The sequence below is a fragment of the Phoenix dactylifera genome, unplaced genomic scaffold (assembly GCF_009389715.1).
Source record: "Phoenix dactylifera cultivar Barhee BC4 unplaced genomic scaffold, palm_55x_up_171113_PBpolish2nd_filt_p 002055F, whole genome shotgun sequence".
Classification (NCBI taxonomy): domain Eukaryota; kingdom Viridiplantae; phylum Streptophyta; class Magnoliopsida; order Arecales; family Arecaceae; genus Phoenix; species Phoenix dactylifera.
The window spans coordinates 14,846-37,398 of NW_024069330.1; the positions used below are offsets into that span (position 1 = coordinate 14,846).

Here is a 22,553-nt window from a genome sequence, read left to right on the forward strand (position 1 = left end):
CAGGGGCGGCCCAATACATTTGGAGGTCTTAGGCGGATTTAGTGAATGAGGTCTTTTTTTAATAATAATTTTTTTTAATAAATATAAAATATTTTAAAAAAATATGAAAATAGATAGTTATTAAGTATATTATTTCAACAAAAATACATGAATGGTAGGAAAAAGTAATTACGCTAAAGAAAGGCCCATAAAATTAATTAAATAACTGAGATAATGCTTGGCAGTACTGTTTATCCTGTCGAGCAAGAGCAGAATAGGAAAAGGTTATCCTACGGCACTTCATGGTCTAAGGTGGAAAGAATTTGTCTAGAAAAAACATCTCTATAAGAGAAAGTACGGGCATTACGGAAAATTCACTCCATCTAATTAATAAAAGTCCCATCCCACCATCTCCCCTTCGAGCGAGTACCCAAGCAGCAACTGCAACATCATGGCACAGCAGCCATTCAATCTTCAACTTCTCTCCTTTTCTCTCTCTACCAACCAAGAGGGGAGAAGAAACCGAGAGGAGAAAATTAAAAGAATCTCCACCCTCCAAGAAGTCCATCTCCAATCCCCCTATCTTTCTAGACTTTCTTCTTGATGGCCCAGCTGGATCAGGAGTAATGTAAGGGAAGGAAAACCAAGACCAAAACCAAAAAAGAGAAGGGATGAAAGATACGAGTGCCCCTCTGCAGGCCAGGAAACTCTCTCCACATCCCTTCCACAAGGGGGAAGACTCGTAGCCATCCCGTTTTATATGGGGCCTTTGCTTTCTTTTAGTTATTGGCCCGGAGCCTTTGCTTCCTTGATCGTTGGCCCGAGGCTTTAGGCGACCGAGGCGGTCGCCTAACGCTCGGGCCAGCCTTGATCATATCCCACTTGATGTGATGCATGATAGTGTAAGTGATCACAACATTCTGCACTCTGCTATTTACACCAACAAGGTATAATGTAGACACACAGGTCACTAGAATCAAATATGAAAGCCATAAATTACACCCACCCAAATACTCGATAAGACAGCTGCTCTAACTGTAGTTCTTTTTTTTTTTTTGTTTCCCAAAGCAAACGACGGGGCAAGGAGACGTGTGATCTCGCTGGTCCTCGTAGATTCTTCGCATTTGCCTCGTACATTATGGGTGACTTCGGTGGGACTTTAAGTTGCTGCCAGCCAACGCAAAAGCCATGCTCGATAGTTCCGATGATCATTTGATACGAGCCATCCGCTCGTCCGGACGCAGCAACGTTCGAGTTAAGTTCGCCACGCAACGCGTGCCTCGCGTCCACCCAACGCTCCCGTTCCAGCGGAGCACCAGATCCTCAGGAGCACCAGATCCTCCCGCCCAATGACGCTCGCCCCTTCCCCTATAAATACTCCCTGCCCTCCGATCGGAAGCTTTCGTCTCGCCTCGTCTCGTCTCATTTCTTCTACCAAGTAAGAGTTCTAAAGACTCCATCTGTTCTCCTCTTCCCCCAATCTCCTCCCCCCTTCCATTCTCTTCTCTCTTGTTTTTTTTTTTTTGAAATTTAAGCGAAGATATTTGAAATTCACGGTAGATTTTCTCGATTTTCTCCAATGTTTCCGTCCAATAACTCTGGAAGTTTTCAAATTTTTCTAGATCTGAACATTCTAATTAGGTAGGAAGCTGTGACAACTCCAAGTGTTGGCTCGCGAGGTTCAAGTATTTAGAATCTTGATCCCCCGGCCACAAGTTTTGAAGCAATTCGAATAATAAAGAGAGGACTGTTTCTGTATAAATTTTGCGATGGCTATGATTACGCCCATTATCTTTGAAATTTTTGTGGTTCGTGAGGTATCTTTGATTTCGCGAATGAATCACAAGATTCTTGAAAAAGTTTCAGAAGTCTGCTCCGTGTATTTACGGATATTTTCAATCCAAGAACCTTAGAATTTCTGTCCTTTTGTAGATTTGAGGAGTTTTGTTAGGCAGAGAGATCCGTGAAGCCTCTGGATGCTGGTTTTCGGGTTCAAATCTCTCCTTCTTTGGTTTCTTGTAATTTTTAGAAAGTTTTTATTAGTTTGGATGCAATGTTAGAAAGAGAAAAAGAGGATGGTTTGGTCTGCACATCTGCTGAAGTTCTATTGGAAGAAAAATTATCAAGAAATACTGGATGAATAGGATTTTCGAGGGATCATTATGATAAGGGTTTTTAGTGCATATGAATTTTGCACGTGTCACAGTTCTTGAGATTTGTTTGATTTAATGAATGAAGTGGGGGAGTTGCACAGCAGTGTATTTCAGACAACGTTTCAATAAAATAAACCAGCTCCACAATTTTTCTTGGATCGTCCTCCCTGTTGCCATAGTTCGCTCTATGCACTGCTATGATCAAATAATTAAGAGTTTCTGGTTACAGTTCTGTCTCGTTTCCTAATATATATTGGATCTTTCTTTCTTGATCTAGTCATGCAATCTTAATCTCATAATACAAATTTTGCACTTTTTTTTTGTTAACTAGGTAAGTGAAGCATTCCAACTGATCATCGGCAAAAGTTTGAAGAAATGGGATCACTCACAGATCCATACTCACTGAGATCTGTAGCTGGTTTGCCTGCACCCTTTCGTTCCACTTTTAGTTTCAGGTGGTACATGGCTCAATTATAAACTAATATCAGTATTAACATTTCCTTTTTTTTTCCCAAGAACATTGCATTTTATTGATTCATTCTGTAAGTTTTTATGGCACAATAGAGGGACAAATTTAATTAGCATAATTGCAACTGTGTTGTTTGGTTATATTAGAAGTCCGCCTGGTTACACTGAAGCTTTTCTAAAACTGGCTATATTTTGTATTGCTTTGTATACGGATTATATTTTCCCTCGTACCCAAAGAGATGGCCCAATTCCCTCTGCATAGAAGGTATGATCGATAACAGAATTGATTCTGTGTTTCTGAACTTAATTACACAACCTAGACCTTTCAAATTATTAAATGAATTATGAATCCAGTCCATAAAATTCCTCGGTGATAGACATTCCAGAGATTTTTTTTCAAGGATTTCCTGCCTGTGTAATCTTGGCACAATAACAAATTCCTAAAAAATATACATTTTGGGAATATCTCTAAAATCATGATCTGATATTGATTTTCCATCAATTCATCTACTTGACAAAGCCTAAAACCACTGTGTTATTACAATAATACAGTGCCTTGATGAGTGCAAGATGGATGCTGTCTTCATGAACTTCACTTATGCTCTCAAAATTTGACAAGATGCTTTTAGATGTAATGATGATTTATCTGTATGCAGGTATTTTAATTCCTTGCAAAGCGAATGCTATTCCGGTTGTTTCCTCTCAGATATAAACATGGTCATTTCAGCACCAACTGGAAGTGGTAAAACGGTGCTCTTCGAGCTGTGCATTTTGAGACTTCTCTCAAGGTTCCTTTCACAGGAGGGAAGGTTTAATCACATAAAAGGAAGCCTTAAAACAGTATGCTCCTAACCTACCAAGCATGTGTTTCTTTCTGTTTTCGGCGAGGCAATCTCCAAAAGGAACAAAGCAAGTCATTAAACTTGAGTCCTTTAATTTTGATAGAAAACATTACTTTGACCTTACTATCGGTTTCAACCAAGTATATCTAAGTCTTAAAGGCTAAAATTGATTTGATGATTCTCCTATATTTCAATAATAGCTATCTGAATTTTGATTACATCATATAGTGGGTGCTGTGACTAATTACCTGCCTGTTGATGCCTAACTCGAGATCAAACCATTTCCATTCAATTCCTTGTTCCAAATCATCTATAATATGTCCAGACTCCAGACATGGTGGAGATGCTGAAGGGACTGAACTGTGTCAATCCTTGTGGAGCGGGATTGATGAGTATAGACATGCATACCTGCACACAAATAGATATGATATGATGATATTCTAAGTCATTATTCAAAATGAACTGTATATACTGCAAGTCTTTTTTCCCTTTATTGACAAATATTAGATATCTGTTGGATAATCTTTGTTTCTTTATGACAAATGCAAAAAGATCTATATAGCTCCGTCGAAGGCTTTAGTGCAAGAAAAGCTCCGTGATTGGAATATGAAGCTTGGTTCATGGGGAATTAATTGCTTGGAGATGACTGGGGACAGAGAATTTTATGAGATAAAAAATATACAAGAGGCAGATATCATTCTTACCACTCCTGAGGTGAATGGAGAAAATTGCCTTTGATCTTTTTCCTAATATTATAAGGTAATTAATTTCATATTCAGTTGCTGCCTTCCTTTTGTTAACTGGCTGTTATTACAGAAATTTGATGCTGTCACCCGTCATGGCATAAGGGGTGGTGGCTTAAGTTTCTTTAGTGATATTGCACTCGTACTTATCGATGAAGTTCACCTGCTTAATGACCCTCGTGGAGCTACCTTAGAAGCAGTGATTAGCAGGATAAAAATGCTTTCTCGCATCTCAGAGATGAGCTCTAGTCCTTTGTCGAATGTTCGCTTCCTTGCAGTTTCAGCCACAATTCCAAATATACAGGACCTAGGTATGGTGTATTTTTCTGAAACTGATTTTTACACTATTATTTGCACTTAACCTAGATTTAGTAAGAGAAGTATCATATTTTTCTCTTTCATTGTTGACATTTCCAATCCTCCAGCGGAGTGGCTGTTTGTTCCGCCTGAAGGGATCAAAAGGTATTCCATAGTGAATCTAGCTGAGGCTATTAAGTTGTCCGATAGCTGTCTCATTCCTTCTAATATATGCACTACAGATTTGGAGAAGAGATGAGGCCAGTAAAGTTGATGACCAAGGTTTATGGTATCCTTCTTCTTCTTCTACCCCACCCGAGAATGCTAAATACAACTGATGCATAACATGCTTTATCTAAGATTGTAATCTTAGCCTAACTTAGGTCACTGAAAAAAATAAATGTCTAATACCTTAAATAATAATTTCCAGATTCCTCTTTCTGGGCCTCAAGTCAAATACAGTGCATATGATATGCAGTATATATGGTGATTTTTTTCCAATGCAGTATGCTTTTAAAATTGAATTTATTTTTATAAAGCAATAACATATGTCATGATGCCATATATGAAACTATGAACAAGTCAACTTTAATTCAGCATGGTCTTGACTTTTTTTTGGCATGGGGCAGCATATTTTGATGTAGATTATGGAGGGGAAACCATCTCAGAGCAAAGATGTATGACAGTATGACCAATGTAACAAATGAAATTCTAGAGTTGCATTTGGTAGCATTCCATGCACAAGTTCATGGCTTAGGATTTATATGTTTGAGAGATTATTTAGCTGTTGTAATTATAATTTGCCTTTTATCTGATAAGCTAACTTGTCATGGAGTTTCTTTGACCGTCCGAGCCTCTACCTTTGCTGCATTAAATCTGACAATTTCATAATTATTTTTCTCTTTGTTATTTCAAAAACAATAATATTCTTATACGTTCTGTCGGCTATAGATGGGCTTTTTATCGCGTACCACTGATAACATGTTAGTTCCAATGATATTCATTTAACTAGGTTTTCAATTATATTCATTTAATTATTTGTTATGGAGCTAAGCACACCTTGTATTGTTTCTTCATAATACTATTAATCAGCATTATACGCATGAGGTTGCCCTTTTTAATATTTCTCACATCTTTTGCAGGTTATGCTCCAGCAAGAAATGACTTTTTGTTTGAAAAGGTAGCTTTTACTATTTACTTGCACTTTTCTCTCATTTCCCATGACTTATGCAAGAGAACAACATTCACTTATCCTCCCATAGAGAAGTTACTCTTAGATGAGTAGTTGGTTCCCCTCCTGCTGATGATTCTTCTTCTGTTTTATCATGTTATATATCATGCAGCGCCTTCAAAATTTTGTTTTTGGTAAGGACATAACACTTCTGACTTTAGATAGCCTGTCCTTTTTTTTTGTCTGAAAGTTTTTCTTCATATCCAACATTCAATCACTGGCTACAGATATCCTCATGCAACATTCAAAAGGAAAATCTGCGCTAGTCTTTTGTTCTACCAGAAAAGGAGCACAAGAAGCTGCACAGTGCCTCTCTCAGACTGCAATGAACCTCGGTTGCTCAAATCCATTTATAAAATCCAAACAACAACAAGAAAGACTAAAGGATGCTTCGTTATCTTGCAGTGATAAAAATATGCAATCATGCATTCTTTATGGTGGTATGAATTAAACTGTCCTGCTAAACAGTCTAATCTTGCCCATTAGAAACTCCTTTCATAATTCTTCCTTATCATCTAAGCTCCTTTCATTCGTCTTGTGCTGGCCAGCATCTAACTTAAAATGCTTTTTCATATTCTTAGAATGCCAGATATTATTGTTACTCAATTGGCCATGTGTTTATCTTCCAGTTGGTTATCATAATGGTGGGCTTTGCTTGAAGGATCGAAACCTGATCGAGGGTCTTTTTCTGAAGGGTGATCTCCAAATTCTTTGTACTACAAACACTCTTGCACAAGGAGTCAACTTACCTGCACACACAGTAGTAATCAAATCAACACAATATTTGTAAGTTCGATGCATGTTTAAGGTTGCTGTTCAACTTTTCATGCAAATCCATATAAATTGTAATTTTTTAATGTCTCCTTCTAAATTTTTATAAATCATAATAGTTGATGTCTCCTGTAATTTCACAGCAACAAAGAAAAGGGCCTCTACTTGGAATATGAAAGGTCTATGGTATTGCAGGTTGGCTATCTTTGCGTCCATCCCCCCATGTACTACTCATCTCTGACTCTTCTTGATGATACATTAATACTATATTTGTCTTGATTTCTCTTATTTTACTCTAAAAATGCTACCACTGGCACTAAAGCTGCATTTATTTTTAAAAAAATCTTCACAACATGATACTTAGGTCTGTATAGTAATAATTGTAGCATGTTTACTTGTGAAGATTACAACCTTGTTTGACAAGTTCTTTTTAACCATTATATGTAAGACCATCTGTTTTCTGACTTTCAATTACATAACTTATGACTACCTCTAATAACATGGCTTCATATTGGATACTTATGCATGCACATGTACACGATATTTTTTCTGTATATTTGTTTAAATACATATACCACCGGATCCATTGAAGGTTGTTTGATCTTAAGGTGGTTTTTATTTTTGAAATACATTTATGTTTATTATCTAAACATGTTTGACAGTTATCATCATATATGTAGACTGTTTAAGTTGCACCAACTTTATTCAGTGGCCCCACTTTTTTTATGAAATTTAAATGTTATGCCTGGGTATCCGCAGATGTGTGGCAGGGCAGGCCGTCCACCATTTGATGATACTGGAACAGTTGTCATCATGACAAGAAGAGAAACAGTTATTTCCACATGATACAAGTCTTTGTAATTTTGGCTCTCTCTGCTAATTCACAAGATTTTTAATATGAAAATAATTATGGACCTTTTTGCTATCAGAATTTCTGTGACATAGGCTGTCTAATGGTTTGTTATCTATGTAGGTTCACTTGTATGAGAATCTCTTAAATGGATGTGAAATGGTGGAGTCTCAGTAAGTTTCTTTACCTAGAAAGAAAATATATTTGCACTTCTTAGAATTCTTGATAACTTTAGTGCAATTTCAAAGATCATCCATACTACTTTGTTTTGAGTGTTATCATCACCTTAGGTTGCTTTCATGCGCAATAGAGCATCTGAATGCTGAGATTGTTCAGATGACAGTCTCTGATATAAGCATGGCAATTGAGTGGCTGAAGTGTTCATACTTGTATGTCCGGATAAAGAAGGTATGCCATCATTGTCATCTGATGTAATTATGGTGAACAGATGTCAGCCTAATTAGTTATCTGAATTCTGAATGCAAAATCAGAATCCTGAAAACTATGGAATTAAGAGAGGAATTCCTCATGAACGCCTAGAAAAGCATTTACGAGGTACTGCTGACTAGTGATAGCTTTATTTTGGTTGCTATATGGTTAAATTTGATAGAGTTAATTGTTTTTTCTTTTTGACTGGCAGAAATATGCGTTCAAAAAATCAATGAGTTATCAGAATATGGAATGATTTGGACAGATGAAGATGGTTTCCTTCTAAAACCATTAGGTGTCTTATATTTCTCATCATACTCCGTGCAAGACTTCTAAATAAATTTTGAGTTGATTCCTACACTTCCCAAACAATAGTGTTAATTATTATTGATATAGCCAATAAAATGATAATATACACATGCTGTTTTGCACCTGTAAGTATGTATAACCTTTTCTTTGCATATCTTGATATTTATCCAATATTTTAAGAAGAGAAACATGTCTTTTGTCTCCTCCACATGATGATACCATCCTTTGCCACCTGGGCAAGGTGCAGGGGTTTGATTCCAGCGGAAGTTGGCCCTCCAAGGGTGGAGTGTGTTAGGGTAGAAAGGCAGGGATTAGCCCCTCCTAATCTTTAAAAAACGACACAAATATATTAGAACAACACAACAATAATAATAGTGATGGACCATAAAGTTGGCATCAAAGGCTTGATGCTCATGGTTTTTATTGTTCCCTTAGCTCTTTGCTTCCATTTCTTGCAGCTGGAATCGCTCCTGCTTAGTTCTATGGTTATATATTTTCCATTTGGTAGTTCTAATGTGAATAGAGTGTTGAATGGGAATCTCACTAGAAGCTGCATGACAAGTCCTCCTAAGAAATATGTGTTATGAATCTGTACACCTTTTAGCAATGGCCAGACATACTTAAAATATCATGTGAGCTATAATGCTCAATTGCTCAAAAGTATTGCTGAAAGTGCATAACAAGAATCAAGTTATGCAGAAGATATAGCAAAAGTGATTCCATCATGACAAATTCAAATTGCCTAGGTTAGTTCTTTTATCAACTAGAGGGTGGGCCTTGGTGCACAGCAAGGTTGCTCTATTATAATCTGAGTGTCATGGGTTTGAAATATGGAAACAATCTCTTTGCATGTGGGAGTAAGGCTACATACATGTGACCCTCCTCAGACCCCATAGTGGTGGGAGCCTCATGCATTAGGATGTCTTTTTTTAGTTCTTTCTATCAACTAAACTCATCCATGAAGAAAAGACAGAGAACATAAGTGCATGGCTTTTACAACCATAAAATAAGTTTTATAGCATGGCAATATTTTTTTCTGAAACCCGGCTCCTCTTTCTGCAGAACCTGGAAGACTGATGACAAAATATTATTTGAAATTTGACACAATGAAACTTATGGTCAAAGCTCCTGGAAGTTCCAACTTGGAAGATGTCCTTCAAATCATTTGCCGCTCTGAGGAGCTTTCGTGTATGTGCATTTTAGTATTAAGCATGCCACTATTCTTCGGTAAGGAACAAATGTTAATAAAAACCTATGAAAAATAAAGGGATCCAGCTGAGACGCAATGAAAAGAAGCTTCTGAATGACATAAACTCTGATAAAGAAGGTCGACTTCACTTTCATGTCATTGGCGAGAATGGAAAAAGGAAAAAGCGTATGCAGACAAGAGAGGAAAAGATATTTGTACTAGCAAATGACTGCTTGACGGGTGATCCTTCAGTTCACGATTTGTCCCTAAACCAGGTTTCTTTTCTGATAATCAAAGAGATGTTTATATGCTACTTTAGTCTTTGCTCACTAGTTATCAACATTTCATGCAGGACATGAACTCAATATGCTCGAATGGGTGTAGGATTGCCAAATGCATGAAAGAGTGTTTTATGTACAGAAAGAGCTACAAGGGAGCTATAAATTCTATACTTCTTGCTAAATGTTTACACCAGAAACTATGGAATGATAGTCCTTACTTGCTGAAACAACTCCCTGGCATTGGAATGGTCACGGCAAAGGTTTTACATTTCTGGTTCCTTTTTCTTAATTATCATATTGCCTCCATTAGTTCATTGCAGCATTGCTTTTGTTCCTTGATTTGAATGAATTTTCGATGCTAGGCACTAAATTCAGCAGGAATTAATTCATTTGAAAGTATGATAGAAGCTGATCCCAGAAAAATAGAAATAATAACAGGTCGCAAATATCCATTTGGAAACCATATCAAAGAATCTCTACTATCGCTTCCTCCGAAGGTTGAGATACAGATAAAAGAGGTTGAGTGCAAAAGGCAAGGGAAATCAAAGTTGATAATAACATTAACTCGTGTGCCACACACAGTTGCATCCAGCAAACACCACTATGCTGATATGGTATGCTTTTAGGAGTTGAGCTTTCTTGTTGCACTTGCATCATAGTTGTTATGTTAATGAAATTTACAAAACTCTTTCTGTTCTTGCATTTGCGTCCTAAGACCTTTCTTCTATTTTTTCTTTCTCTAAATATTTCTTTGACCAGATATTAAAGGCAGATTTGTTTGTACAGATGGTTGGCTCGGAAGAAGATAATATGATTCTCTTTCATGAAAGAGTGAGGTAACACATTTTTCTATTTTTGTTGATGTAAGGTAACACTTTGTCTCTCTGTTCTAATCTCTCATGATTTCAACTTTTCTCGTTGTTCACCCCAGAGCTGAAGAATTTTCCAGGTATAATTTCTGCTATCTTCAGCAATTGTTTCTATCCATTTTCTGCTTCTGTTCCAAAATCAATTAGAAAATGCTTCTAAAAGCAGTTTTTTAAATGCACTGTTTGTATTACAGCAAATTTAGTATAAATTAGTTATATTACTTTTTTGCCTCGAATTCTTTATACTTGACCCACTTGCAAGTCGCAGCATCTGTTGACAATGCATCATGAACAATTACTTATTTGCCAACCTTCATTCTCTGGATACTATCAGCTATGGCACACTTTTCTGGTTATTTAAGCTATAGATTGTCTAACTAGGGTAAATAAGACAGTGAAACAAAGTAAAATTGTTAGAGTTCTCGATGCCTGCATGCCTAAAAATACCTTGAAGGGGCCATTTCTGGTCTTTCAATGGTAGCTCTTGGGAGAGAAATCTGGTTAAAGACATTAACTTTATGCATAATATGTTCTTCTCACCTGACTGCTGGAGTTCTCTGGAGTCGGTGACAGCCTGTCTTGGGTGAACTGCAAGTTCAAGGTATTGCCTGGTTGTTGTACTAGGGGAAGACAAATCCCAACCCCTTTGCTAGCTAGCTTTGGTTTCCATCTTTTCAATCTGTATCAGATCCCCTAGTAGTTTTTTGATAATCCCTTTTATGTTCCTTTAGCTTCTATTTTTCTCAGGCCACATCCAATAAGAGCAGTAAGTGTGCCTGTTCCATCCCTTTATGGCAAAATGGTTGCTTTAGGAGAGGCTGGGAAGGAGGGACCCCACTAAAGATGGTAGGTCTGTGCATGAAGAAGGTCTTAACCTTTTTTCCTTCCATTGCTTGGCTAGGTTCATGCAAGAAAGAGAAGGCATTCATGCAGGTCGTTCAACACCTAGGAACAGCATTTTATGCATAGAGAAATGATGTCAGTAGAGTGTGAGACTTGGTGCACCGGTAAGGTTATTCTGTTTTGACTTGGGTGTTATGTGTTCGAAATATGGAAACAGCCTCTCCGCACACAAGGGCCTCTCCGCACACAAGGGTAAGGCTACACACATCCGACGCTTCCTAGACCTTGCAATGGTAAGAGCCTTGTGCACCGGGATGTGCTTTTTTCTTAGAATTGATGTCAATAAAAATTGTCAGCTTTTCCATTCATATTCGAGGCAAAATTATCAAGATGCAATGGTCTCCCATCTGTATGCCTAAAGTCTCCACCTAATGATTTGAAGATCATCGCTACATGCAATGTGCATAACCATAATGGTGGCCGTATAAGTGAGCTATCTATCTCATAATTAGTTGTAACAGTTTTGGCAATAATCTAGTTATTGCATTTACCATGCAGTTAAATATTATAGCCATACTGTGATCTAGACATTTGGTATCATAAACTTATTAATCATCTCATAAGGGCATATGAAATATTACAATTAATGTGCTCAATCTCAATAAATCAAGAATAATGTCATGTTAGTTGTAAAATATTGGCTTTTCCAGGCACCAAGTCTACTAATCTGGTAAGGAGAAGACCACAGATAGGACAAGATAATAGAAGGCTTAGCACAGATGTGACTGGAAGTTTATTTTGTGGGCATTTAGTCCTCTGTCATGCTGTTGTCAACCATGGCTTAGCCTAGCACTCAAAGGGGGAAGCTCCAAGGTTATAAACCCTGAAAACCAGAATCAAACACACCATGGATATAATTTTATTGGATAAATTAGAAATTCTGAAGTTTTATGCCTCATGTTGTCTTTGGTATAGCTTCACTTTTTTTCTGATTCTGTGAAGAGCAAACCGACATGATTATACCAAATGAATCCATCATACTCAAGCTAACATAACTGTCAGGCTTTCTCTTTTTTTGTTGCAATACCCCTGAGTATAGGGTCCTACACACCGCATTTTACTCAAATGGATTACATTTTCACAAAATTGTAGCATATAGTCAAGGAACAGTGAGCATCATCTTGGTTTCAAACTAAAATGCACGTAATATGTCAGCTGTGACGGTCACTAATTCATATAGTTGAACAATTTCCATGATCATTAGATAGCAACCTCTTTGTTTTATTATCACTGGGACCTGAAATCTTTTTCTTCATGCATATAACTGCAGGTGATGTTATATAAATTAATTTGTCTAGTTTTACTGAAATGATGTTAGTTTTGATTACTGATATAAAAGCAGAAATTGAAATTTTTTATAATTTTCCAAGGCGAGTTTCTCTTTCCTTTCTCCATCCCAACCATCATTCTTTCTCTCAATAGAAGCATCTTTTATCCGAAGGTTTTTTTTTTCTTTTGTGACTGATGAGACAGTCAGCTTGCAGCCCCTATGTTGCTACGCTTCTCGTGTCGTGCCCTCAAAATGCGCGGGTAACTGTAAAGGCTGATCTTATTTTTGAAGAATATGGTAAGATAAGTTTGGAATAGAATGCTATATTTATGATAGACATCTACTTAAATAGAAGACTGATTCATTCGACTTGCTCTTTGGTTGTACCTTGAAGTCGGTCTCGATGTCCATGAAAAGTTTGTAATTACCAGGGAATCCAGTTTTACTAAGACACATGAGCATGGAAGTAAAGCAACGACAATTTCTTATTCCCTCCCCAAAGATATTTATGTCATAGAAGATGATGACAAGAACGGACCTCAAGCCACAGCCGGGGATACTCAGTTTTTAAGCAACTCAGACAGGGTCCAGTCTTCAGTGTAATTGGTTTTTCCATCTCAATTTGTGATAGGTTGCTTACCTGTAGTTTAGAAAATGCAGGCCTGTTAGGAATCTGTTTTTCTTATAATCACTTCCAACCTCCTTTTTGTTATGTTGATATATTTGGTACCAATGCACGGCAGACCCAGCTTTGATCTCCTACAGGAAGAAACTGATGAAGGTATGTGTACAAGTCCCTCTAAGCCTCGGTAGACCATTGAATATTGTTTTGGATTTCTAATATTTCGTCTGGGTGAACCTGAGATAATAATTGTTTCTCATCATGTTTATCTTTCCCATTTCCTTTGGCACGACTTCACCACTTGTTTTTATCTGTGCAAGAGTTGTTCGCTCCTAAACCCGGAGAAATTGAGAACAAAATCCAGAGCGAGGACATGATATTCGACCACATTCGCAAGAAGTCTAAAAATTTTCCAACTCTTTTGACGTCAGAGGCAATGGATTCTTCGCACCAGCCACTGATCCTGACAAGAAAAGGGACTCCTCAAGCAAACCATTTCGAGCAGAATGTGATTCTGATAGATTCTGAACCTGCCGATGCCTCTCCAAAGCTCACTAAAGAAATTAACTTTTCACTCGAGACAAAGGGAAGCTGCAAGAAAATCACCGGAAGCTCAAGCAACATTTCGGTCAGAGAGTTTTCCAGCAAATTTACAGGTGACTCGAATGGGGGATCGCTCACCTACGATGACCTGCTGGAGGGTGTCGAAACGGCGGGCTGCAAGAGTGCCTCCCCTATAGAACTAGATCCAGTTCATAATAGGCCAGATGTCCAGCAGCACCGTTCGTTTGAACCACCAGGTGATCGGAGGGAAGTGTCTTTCCTTGGGTTCAAGAGTGTCTTCTCATTTCTGTGATTGATGACTGGATAGATCTGCTGCTTATTAGAAAGCAACTTTCTACCAGATAATGGCATTCCTCACAGGCTCTCTTCTTCTTCCTCCTGTGTGGAATGGTAAAAACACGCCCAAATTCAGTTACTCATTTTGCACTTTGAGGGAGCCGATGTAAATTCTACCGGAAAGGCTGTAGAAGCTTACAGGCATCTGCATTCATACCGTCGAAGGTATAGTCTTTTGACTTCTTTACAGATTCACGCACTCATATTAAGGTCTCTAAGTTGACCGCACGGAGGCGGCAAAATGGTTGGAAATTGCTACTAATAACCTTCCAACGTACGTTTAATCCTTCAGCGTCTCTGTAGCTAGGGCCTGGGCCAGGTTTCCCCATGCTTTTAAGATTAGAAGCAAACGATTTTAAGACGGTAGCCTAGCTTCAATCTGGAATGATTCTTGATATAGGTAATTACACTTCATGGCAACGGTACACCTGTAGATATCATGATGGATGACCTTATACCATGATGGATGATCTAATCCTGTGTGGGATAAGCGATGGGTTGCAATGGATCTTTCACAGGTGAAACTCCAAGGAGAATTGCCTCAATTATCATACCGGTCCGCCTATCAAACAAGCAGGTCATGCCTTTCCCAGCGCACTCTCCTTTCCAAAGTACCATAACCGCAATAGCCGAGTGGTTCCTAACCGTGAGCGGTCAATTATGAAAATGCAATCTCAGTTGTACTTATAGCCCACCGAACAAGAGATGCTAATTCCCATGTTAAATCATCACCATACACGATTCATCTTCTCTATGTTGGATATACCACAAGATTTTTCACAAGAATTTGTTGGAAAATCATAAGAAAAAGCAAGAGAACCCCTCCCAACGATACCCTTTTACCACCAAGCTTTTTATCTAGAATGGGTAACTCTAATATAATTAAGGTTCTTCTCAATAGCACCCTGATATCAGAACAACCAACAATGTGATTAACCAGACTCCAAACAAGTTCCACTTAGTAAAACCTGGTTTTTGCATGAAGGTGACGCAGCGGGAATGACATGAGAATTCCTTTAGAGCAGACGAATCTCAAGGGGAAAAACCTGAAAGACTCAATTAGGACAGACTGGTACATCATTACCTTTAAACCAAGAGCATAAAACTTTGAAGAATTCAACACATGCACGAGCATAGACTCATGATGCCACAACACAATGTTATCTCATCAAACAGTTCATGCAACAGTTCCAGCAATTGACCACCTAGAGGACATAAAACTGGAAATAATTCTGTTTCCTGTTTTTTTGTTCATAATGAGCCGCAACACATCTTAACATCTCAGTCTTTCTAGCTCTTAATAATGTAGATTAATTCATGAACCTGATAGTACTCCAACTCTAAAATGAAGTTTGCAATCTCGATACCGAACCTAACCTTGTACTGATAGTATGTTAAAACAATGTCTATATACCCGGTATGAGGCTAAGTTCAATGTGCCTACACTAAATACACCTTCAGCACCGAGTATCGGTTTAATAGCACCGAGTATCGGTTTAATATTGGTATGCGTAGTATCCACCAATACAGCAAACCTTCTCCCTTCTCCGAAATAACTTCCGCTCCTTGATGGGATTAAAAAATATGCGCCTTGAAACCATAATATCTAATTATTGTAGCAGGTTCATTCCAAATAACTGCTTATCTTCATAGCGGCATTTTCTTATTCTTTTTTCTCATCCTCCTTATCTTTTTCCTCTCTTTTTTTGCCTTTGCCTTCCCTTGGCCATGCCACTGTTAGAGTGTTAGTGGGGTGGCTGGCAGAGTTGGATATAACTAGACATTGAATCTCTGTGCTTTTTTGCCCCCAACTGTCACAGCATACATTAAGTAAATAAATAAATGAAATGATCTATGCATAGTACATGTATAAGCTACATTTAGTAGCACAGGCAATTAAGCTTGTTGTAGGATGCCAGGCCAAATGGATCAGTTTGGATTTCAAGTTGCAAGGGATCTCATCACTAGCATCAGAACCTGTATTGTCATGTCCTGTCATGGCAGTTAAAAAAAGTTATTCAAAGCAGCCCAAGGAAATGGAAAATATTAGTAGAGTATCTAAAACCTCTTCGGTTGAGTCCACAGGCAAAGCTGCCTAGCAATCCTGCAGTTCTTGTGGCAGTTCGACAATGTGATACCCTGATATGATGTGAATGTTACTGTTAGTAAGTCAACTTTTTTATGGTTCTGCACACCATCTCACATTAGCTAAACCATATCAATGTATCTGATAGATAAGGTGGCTCATGCCCTTTTTGACAGTTTCGAATATATGCAAGTGGACCAACACCGATGATCCTTGTGTATCAATTTCTACATGCCCACACACAATATTGCACTACCTAGCAGGATTGATATTTGAGATTAAAAATCTCACAATACAAAGTGAGAGCATAACCTACTTAGCAATACAAGTGAAGAGTAATGAATTTGTTGCTGGAAAATTGCTTCATCATTTTGGTACCATTTGGGAAGGTGCTCCATAACTTTTTCTGATTAGAAAGATACATATGCTACTTGCAAATTAGTGCCCTTTTTTCCATCTAGTTGCTGTTTAACAATCAAGGTAGGTAAATGACAGAAAGCATACTAACCACTCTAGTTCCTTCAAATATTTAGTTTAGATGGACAATTTATTAATCTGCATGCATCTGCATTTACCTCGGATGCCTGTTGAAAAATTAGAATGCATGTGCAAATTGTGAGTTTCAGTTGTCTTTTACCAAACATGGAGGAAGACATGACAAAGAGTAGTAACAACACTAAGTATAAAAGGCCAACAGGACTTTGGTTCAGTGGTACTCCTTTCCTTCATCCATGCACTGGAGATAGGTTTTAGGTTTGATCTTGGATGGTCCCTCGCATTGCATTGACATTCATCTTCAAATAATACTAACCATCAATTTGCAAAGAAGTCTGTTTAGCAAACAATGTGGGGAACATGTGCAAGTGTATATCATAATTACAACTCTAGTCAACTCAACTAAGCCTTAATCCCAAACAAGTTCAGGTCGGCTACATGAATCCTTTTTCCTCTATTCAGCTCTATTTAGGGCCATACTTTCCGTCATTCCATACTATTTTATCCCATATGATTTTCGTTTTAACTCTACCTCTCTTTTACTCTACATATATGAAATCACTCCTTATTGGTGCATCTCCTAGCCAATGTTGTACATGTCCAAACCATCTAAGTCCTCTCAACTTGTCCTCAATTGGAACTATCTCTATCTTTTTATGAATGACTTCATTTCTTGCTCTATCTTTTTTTTATTACCATACATCCATCTCAACATTCTCATTTTGGCCACACACATTCTATGCACATATTATTTTTTAACTGTCCAACATTCTATACCGTAAAACTTTTCCAACTAATTGTATAGTTGTCCTATAAAACTTTTCCAACTTGCCAAGTATCCTATGCTTACAGTATATCCTAGTTGCACTTCTCCATTTGAATCATCCTATTTTAATCCTATGGATAATATCCTCTTCAATCTCCCAGTCCTTATGGATAATTGATCCTAAATCTTGAAAATAATCACTCTTAGGAACTTCATGATCCTCAATTTTCACTAATACTATATTTCATGTATTCTATCTTGGTCCTACTTAACCGAAATCTTTACATTCTAATGCACTCCTTCATAATTCCAACTTATAATTAACTCCAATCATAGTTCCATCTACTAAAACTTATATTATCCGCAATAGCATGCATTAAAGAATACCGTTCTAAATATGCCTAATAAGCTCATCTATAACTAGTGCAAAAAAAAGGGAATTTAGAGTAGATCCTTGGTGTAAATCTATTGTGATTGGAAACTGACAAGTACTACGTTCGATAGTTCTTACACTAATAATTGTTCCATTGTACATGTCTTTAATCACATCAATATAACTAAAGAAAATTCATTTCTTCTCTAAAACCCACCACAAGACTTCTCTTGGACTCTATCATATGCTCTCTAAATCAAATAAAAAAATATATGAAGATCTTGTCTCTTTTCTCTGTATTTCTCCATTAACCTCTGAATGAGAAAAATAGCATCCATAGTCGATCTTCCTAGCATGAAACCAAATTGAATCACACCTATGTGCTCAATTACCCTCTCCTAAAGTTTCATAGTATGGCTGATGAGTTATATCAAACTTTTCCACTTGAAGAGAGGGTCACTCCTCTTCTCCTTTCTTTGGCATTGCTTACTCTTCATTTTTTTCTACTCTTTGTTTTTTTATATATCTTTTTATTAGTATTAAACGGACATAGTAAAGAAGACCAACTTGTACTATAATTTAACAAGTTCTAGTATTTGGGGATGCATTATCTAAGATTTGGATCCATAATCTCTTATTGCTAGACCAAGAGGTATGATCATGGAATACGTCCCAGTTCCCAAGTTCTTCTTAGCTAACTCTTCAAGTTTAATAATTTTACTATACTTAAGATTTTTATAAGAAAATATGATAAAAATCTTAAGTCCATGGGCATGTCAGAGTGGTTATTGGGCATGACTGAAAATCATAATTACACTATAACATTTTAAACAGCAGATTTCCAATTTCCATCAGTTCTTGATATTTTCATAAATCATAGCCTGATTTAACGCACCTGTTTGGGTTTCTGCTAGCTTCCAATGTAATTCCATCATCTTGCCCACCATCATGAGAGAAAACTTTGAAAATATTGCTGATATCAATATAAAAGTGGAAGAGAAAAACATGAGTGCAACAATCAAGGCAAAATGCAACCAAAAATAGGATGATGCTGCCATTATGATTGTATTTATATTCAAAGAGAAACCTGTAAGATCCACTTGCGAAGTGATGTCCATCCCTGCTAATGCAGCACTCAAACTTGTCGAAAATAGCATCATGATTATATAACACAGATAGCTGGAGAAGCCATAAAGTACATTGTCAATCACAAGCACGTTTCTGCTTGAGCAGGGCACTGAAACCACAAAGAGCAACTGGACTAGATAACCCAAGCTTCTATTACCTGAGTAATGACAATGGAAGCCCAGGGGCACATAAGAAAAAGAAGATACTTCACAGAGGAAACCTATGGACTTTAGCTAATCAAAGTGCAACGAATGCATGATATATCCTCTCTTCCTCAGAAAAGTAAAACTGCCGCAACAAGTTTGTGCCTGCTCAATTACCACTGTGGATTCTCCAGATCCTCGTAAGCACTAAATGCGACAAACTAACTACAAATGCCAGTTTTTTGATCTCTGGAAATGGAGAGCATAATTAAGAGCAACAAGAACATGTCTTCCAAGAAAAGTGCTCATTGTCTATGAATGGGATGTTTCCTAGTTCAGAAATAACAAGATGATCAGAAGCAGGCATTTTCAGAGGTACATACCAAAACAACCCTCTGAGCTCTGTGTAGCCCAAAAGGGATACTAGATTTTTTTTACGAGTTATCAGGACCGGGATCAGCATCATCTGATGGTATTCTAGAGACAGTAAAATTTGGATGAGGGTGAAGACAGATCTTAGCTACAGGAGCTACAAAACGAACTAAACAGATTTAGAACGAGCTAAGATATTTTAAATTCTTTAGACATCAGCTGCAGTGAATGCAGGTCTCAGGTTTCTCAAAGAGGTCAAGTGTCCCAAAGTGTCCACAACTCCTAACAGTACAATATACAGTAAGGGGACACTTCCACATAACAATAGTTAAAAAAATAATTAAATGTCCAGCTGTGTAAAAATATGACATTTACTAAATTAAGTTGCTCTCCTCAAGCTGTCTTCATAGTCTCACTCTCATTTGGCCTCCCACTACTCAAGTCCTTTTCAAGCACTAGGTTGATCGTGTCCATGCATGTACTATGTGCATGTCCATCTACCAGTAGCCTGGATCTCTAAACATCACGAACCTACATGCATTGCCACATATCACAAGGTAAATTTGCAGTTCTTAGTTCACTGCCATTAAAGCATTCTCTTGAGATTTCAGTATTCCCTTGAATCCAACCAACCCCAATATACAACAAATACAAGACGTTTCTGGTGTTAGTGGCAAAACACTATGGCTATGAAGCTCATGCATCTGCACTCATGCAAATTCAGGATCTAGTTCCTCTTCTCATATGAAAGACCCACATTTTCTAGAAAGTGGATTTACAAGATAAAAATTCAATTCAGATGGTTAGATTGCATGTTACAACTTGATTACTGACTCGCAACTTCAACAGAAACACAACGTTGATAATAAATCACAGTTCGTTCTGGTTGTGAAGGTAAGTGTGGTGTAGCCAAAAATTGTCATTAGGCAGTGGTTTCACAATAGCTTCATGTGAAGGATGCCTTTCATCATAAGGATCCCCTAAGAAAGGTACTTTTGTAGCGACCTTGCTTCTCATTCACCTTGGTGTCTGTCATCCTTTCTGTGTTTGCTCTAATATCAAACATAAATAATATTTTTGATCTCAAATGCAAAAAGGTTGATATATGTAATATGAAGGAATTGATCCAAGAGAATGATATATTCCTTCTCCTACTTGCGAAATGTTTCTTAATTAAACAGGAGAAAGCAATCAAATTTAAGTCACCATGTTTTACTCTAAATGATACTTTTTCTATAAGAAGCAAGCCATTCATTGAAAATCAAATAAAGAGTTAACACAGAGAGAGTTTAAGCACCGAATTCCTTCACAAAATGATCAAGTATCCGCATCAACATCTAAACAACAACTTACAAACTCTCACCAAGGTGGCACATCTTGCATCAGTAATGAAAAATTTACAATAGATTGCAATCAAGGTCATGTCCTTATACACAAATACACATGCGTGCATGCTAGCTTATAAACACATGCATGAGCAAGCATGCACGAGCATGCATGCAGGTACATACACAAACAAACAGACATATTTTTCAAAAGGTAGGGCACCTTGACCATACAAGCCGCGAAGAAGAAATTGAAGTACCTTGGGGCGAAGATACTCATTTATCTTAAAAATTGCAATAGGAGAGCTTTCCATGTGCAAGTCCCACAACTGCATATAGTAGAAAAGATAACCAAGTTAATAGGAACATTTTAGTTTACAATTTCATTGATGACATATATTTATGCACTAACAATTATAATAAAAAGAGCATCCAAGTGTATAAGGCTCCCGCCACTGCAGGATCTAAGGAGGGTAAAATGTACGCAGTCTACCCCCGTGTGCAAAGAGGCTGTTTCCATATTTGGAACCAATAACATCTAGGTCACAATGAAGCAACCTTGCTATTGCGCCAAGGCCTGCCCTCCACTAGCAATTATATTAAACCACCAAATTAAAGCAAGATATCAGCGGTAATAACACACACCTTGGCATGCATGTGTAAAAAAAAAATTGGGTTGGGGTAAGACCAAACTAATGTAAAAAGCATATACAAAGCACAAGATATCAAAGTTAGAATAATTTCAAAAGGAAACAAATGAAATCCATAGTGCATGGGATTTTTGGTGAGAAATTATCATGTAAAATAATGTTAATATGTTGCTGGGACAAAGAAAAAAAAGGGTGGTAGGTGGGTCGGGTGGAGGGCGGATAGTTATTCTAAAAGCTCATGTCCTAATGGCGTTCTATGAAAACTTAATGTCATTTAAATAGCCATGAACCTTGAAACTAATTCTCATGTGTTTGTGGTGTCTTCTTGGTCATCAAGAAATGAAATGCATAGTTCAAGTTATTCATAGAGTTCTAGTTATTATTGGTAGCATGTGTCATAAAAATTAATTCCAGAAGTAGTACGAGAGAAGGGTAATGACCATAGAAAAGGCTTCTACTAAGGTTAATTTGACTCAAGGAGGTGCAAAACAGAAAGCTTAATAATAGATTTCGAACAAACAAGAATCATATTACATGATAGTGTCATGTCCAAGGTATACAATCTGGACTTGGAACCGCATCGGTACGTTACCGACTTAGTGTTATATGGTCAGCATGGTATTATATACCCCTGTATTAAGACAAACTCCCAACTTTTTTTCTCTCCCAACCATGGTACCACGTAGGACCGGGTGGTATGGATTGGTACCAGTAAGTGGTGATTCCTCTTGATTCGAACATATACGATTCGGTTCGACAGTTCGACTCATATACTAAACTGAACCTCGAGTACTAGTACCTTATCGGTGCAGGATAGTACAAGTCAGTGTAGCAGACCCTGGGCATGTCTGCATGCAAGTTGTTACAACTTCCTACATAAGTTTCCACGATTGAGCCTTGGCTAGATTTCATGCATGGTTGTTACAGAGTTGGTCTTTGTAAACATTGCATATCTTGAACAAGATTATCTAATATTATGTAAAGAAGCAAGAGAGTCTCAAGAAAAAATTTCAAAGCATATAGGAGCAACTACACAGTTAATAAATAATGTGATTCTTTTGATTAAAAAAAATGGAGTGAATTAAAACTAATGTTTAGTATTTAGATTA

The 22,553-nt window shown here is 37.4% G+C and overlaps 2 protein-coding genes across 6 annotated transcripts; one reads left to right on the forward strand and one right to left on the reverse strand.

Moving 5' to 3' along the window:
- The first annotated feature begins 1,173 nt into the window (after positions 1 to 1,173).
- On the forward strand, positions 1,174 to 14,285 carry LOC120103745 (ATP-dependent DNA helicase MER3 homolog). Of its 2 annotated transcripts, none has more exons than XM_039123087.1 (27): positions 1,174 to 1,417; positions 2,464 to 2,587; positions 3,257 to 3,440; positions 3,995 to 4,156; positions 4,259 to 4,496; positions 4,611 to 4,647; positions 4,725 to 4,771; positions 5,625 to 5,662; positions 5,826 to 5,847; positions 5,941 to 6,153; positions 6,343 to 6,499; positions 6,628 to 6,679; positions 7,244 to 7,315; positions 7,458 to 7,507; positions 7,625 to 7,742; positions 7,826 to 7,889; positions 7,975 to 8,058; positions 9,135 to 9,260; positions 9,340 to 9,536; positions 9,614 to 9,802; positions 9,905 to 10,156; positions 10,329 to 10,378; positions 10,474 to 10,491; positions 12,799 to 12,881; positions 12,979 to 13,183; positions 13,328 to 13,365; positions 13,527 to 14,285. In XM_039123087.1, the coding sequence occupies exons 2-27, from the start codon at positions 2,508 to 2,510 to the stop codon at positions 14,060 to 14,062; spliced, it is 3,312 nt and encodes a 1,103-aa protein (XP_038979015.1). In that variant the 5' UTR covers positions 1,174 to 1,417; positions 2,464 to 2,507; the 3' UTR covers positions 14,063 to 14,285. The 2 variants fall into 2 exon arrangements, with proteins under 2 accessions (XP_038979015.1, XP_038979014.1); XM_039123086.1 differs by lacking the exon at positions 1,174 to 1,417 and adding an exon at positions 1,579 to 2,360.
- A 1,594-nt stretch (positions 14,286 to 15,879) lies between these two features.
- On the reverse strand, positions 15,880 to 22,333 carry LOC120109337 (serine/threonine protein phosphatase 2A 55 kDa regulatory subunit B beta isoform-like). 4 transcript variants are annotated; one of them, XR_005510272.1, is made up of 5 exons: positions 21,055 to 22,328; positions 18,914 to 19,111; positions 18,722 to 18,799; positions 16,172 to 16,245; positions 15,880 to 16,098 (listed from the first exon to the last, which is right to left on the reverse strand). XR_005510272.1 is itself a non-coding variant. In XM_039123090.1 (5 exons), the coding sequence occupies exons 1-4, from the start codon at positions 21,127 to 21,129 to the stop codon at positions 16,202 to 16,204; spliced, it is 432 nt and encodes a 143-aa protein (XP_038979018.1). In that variant the 5' UTR covers positions 21,130 to 22,333; the 3' UTR covers positions 15,880 to 16,098; positions 16,172 to 16,201. The 4 variants fall into 4 exon arrangements, 3 of the variants coding, with proteins under 3 accessions (XP_038979018.1, XP_038979017.1, XP_038979016.1); XM_039123090.1 differs by having other exon boundaries at positions 21,018 to 22,333; XM_039123089.1 differs by having other exon boundaries at positions 18,914 to 19,005; positions 21,018 to 22,325.
- Positions 22,334 to 22,553: the final 220 nt, after the last annotated feature.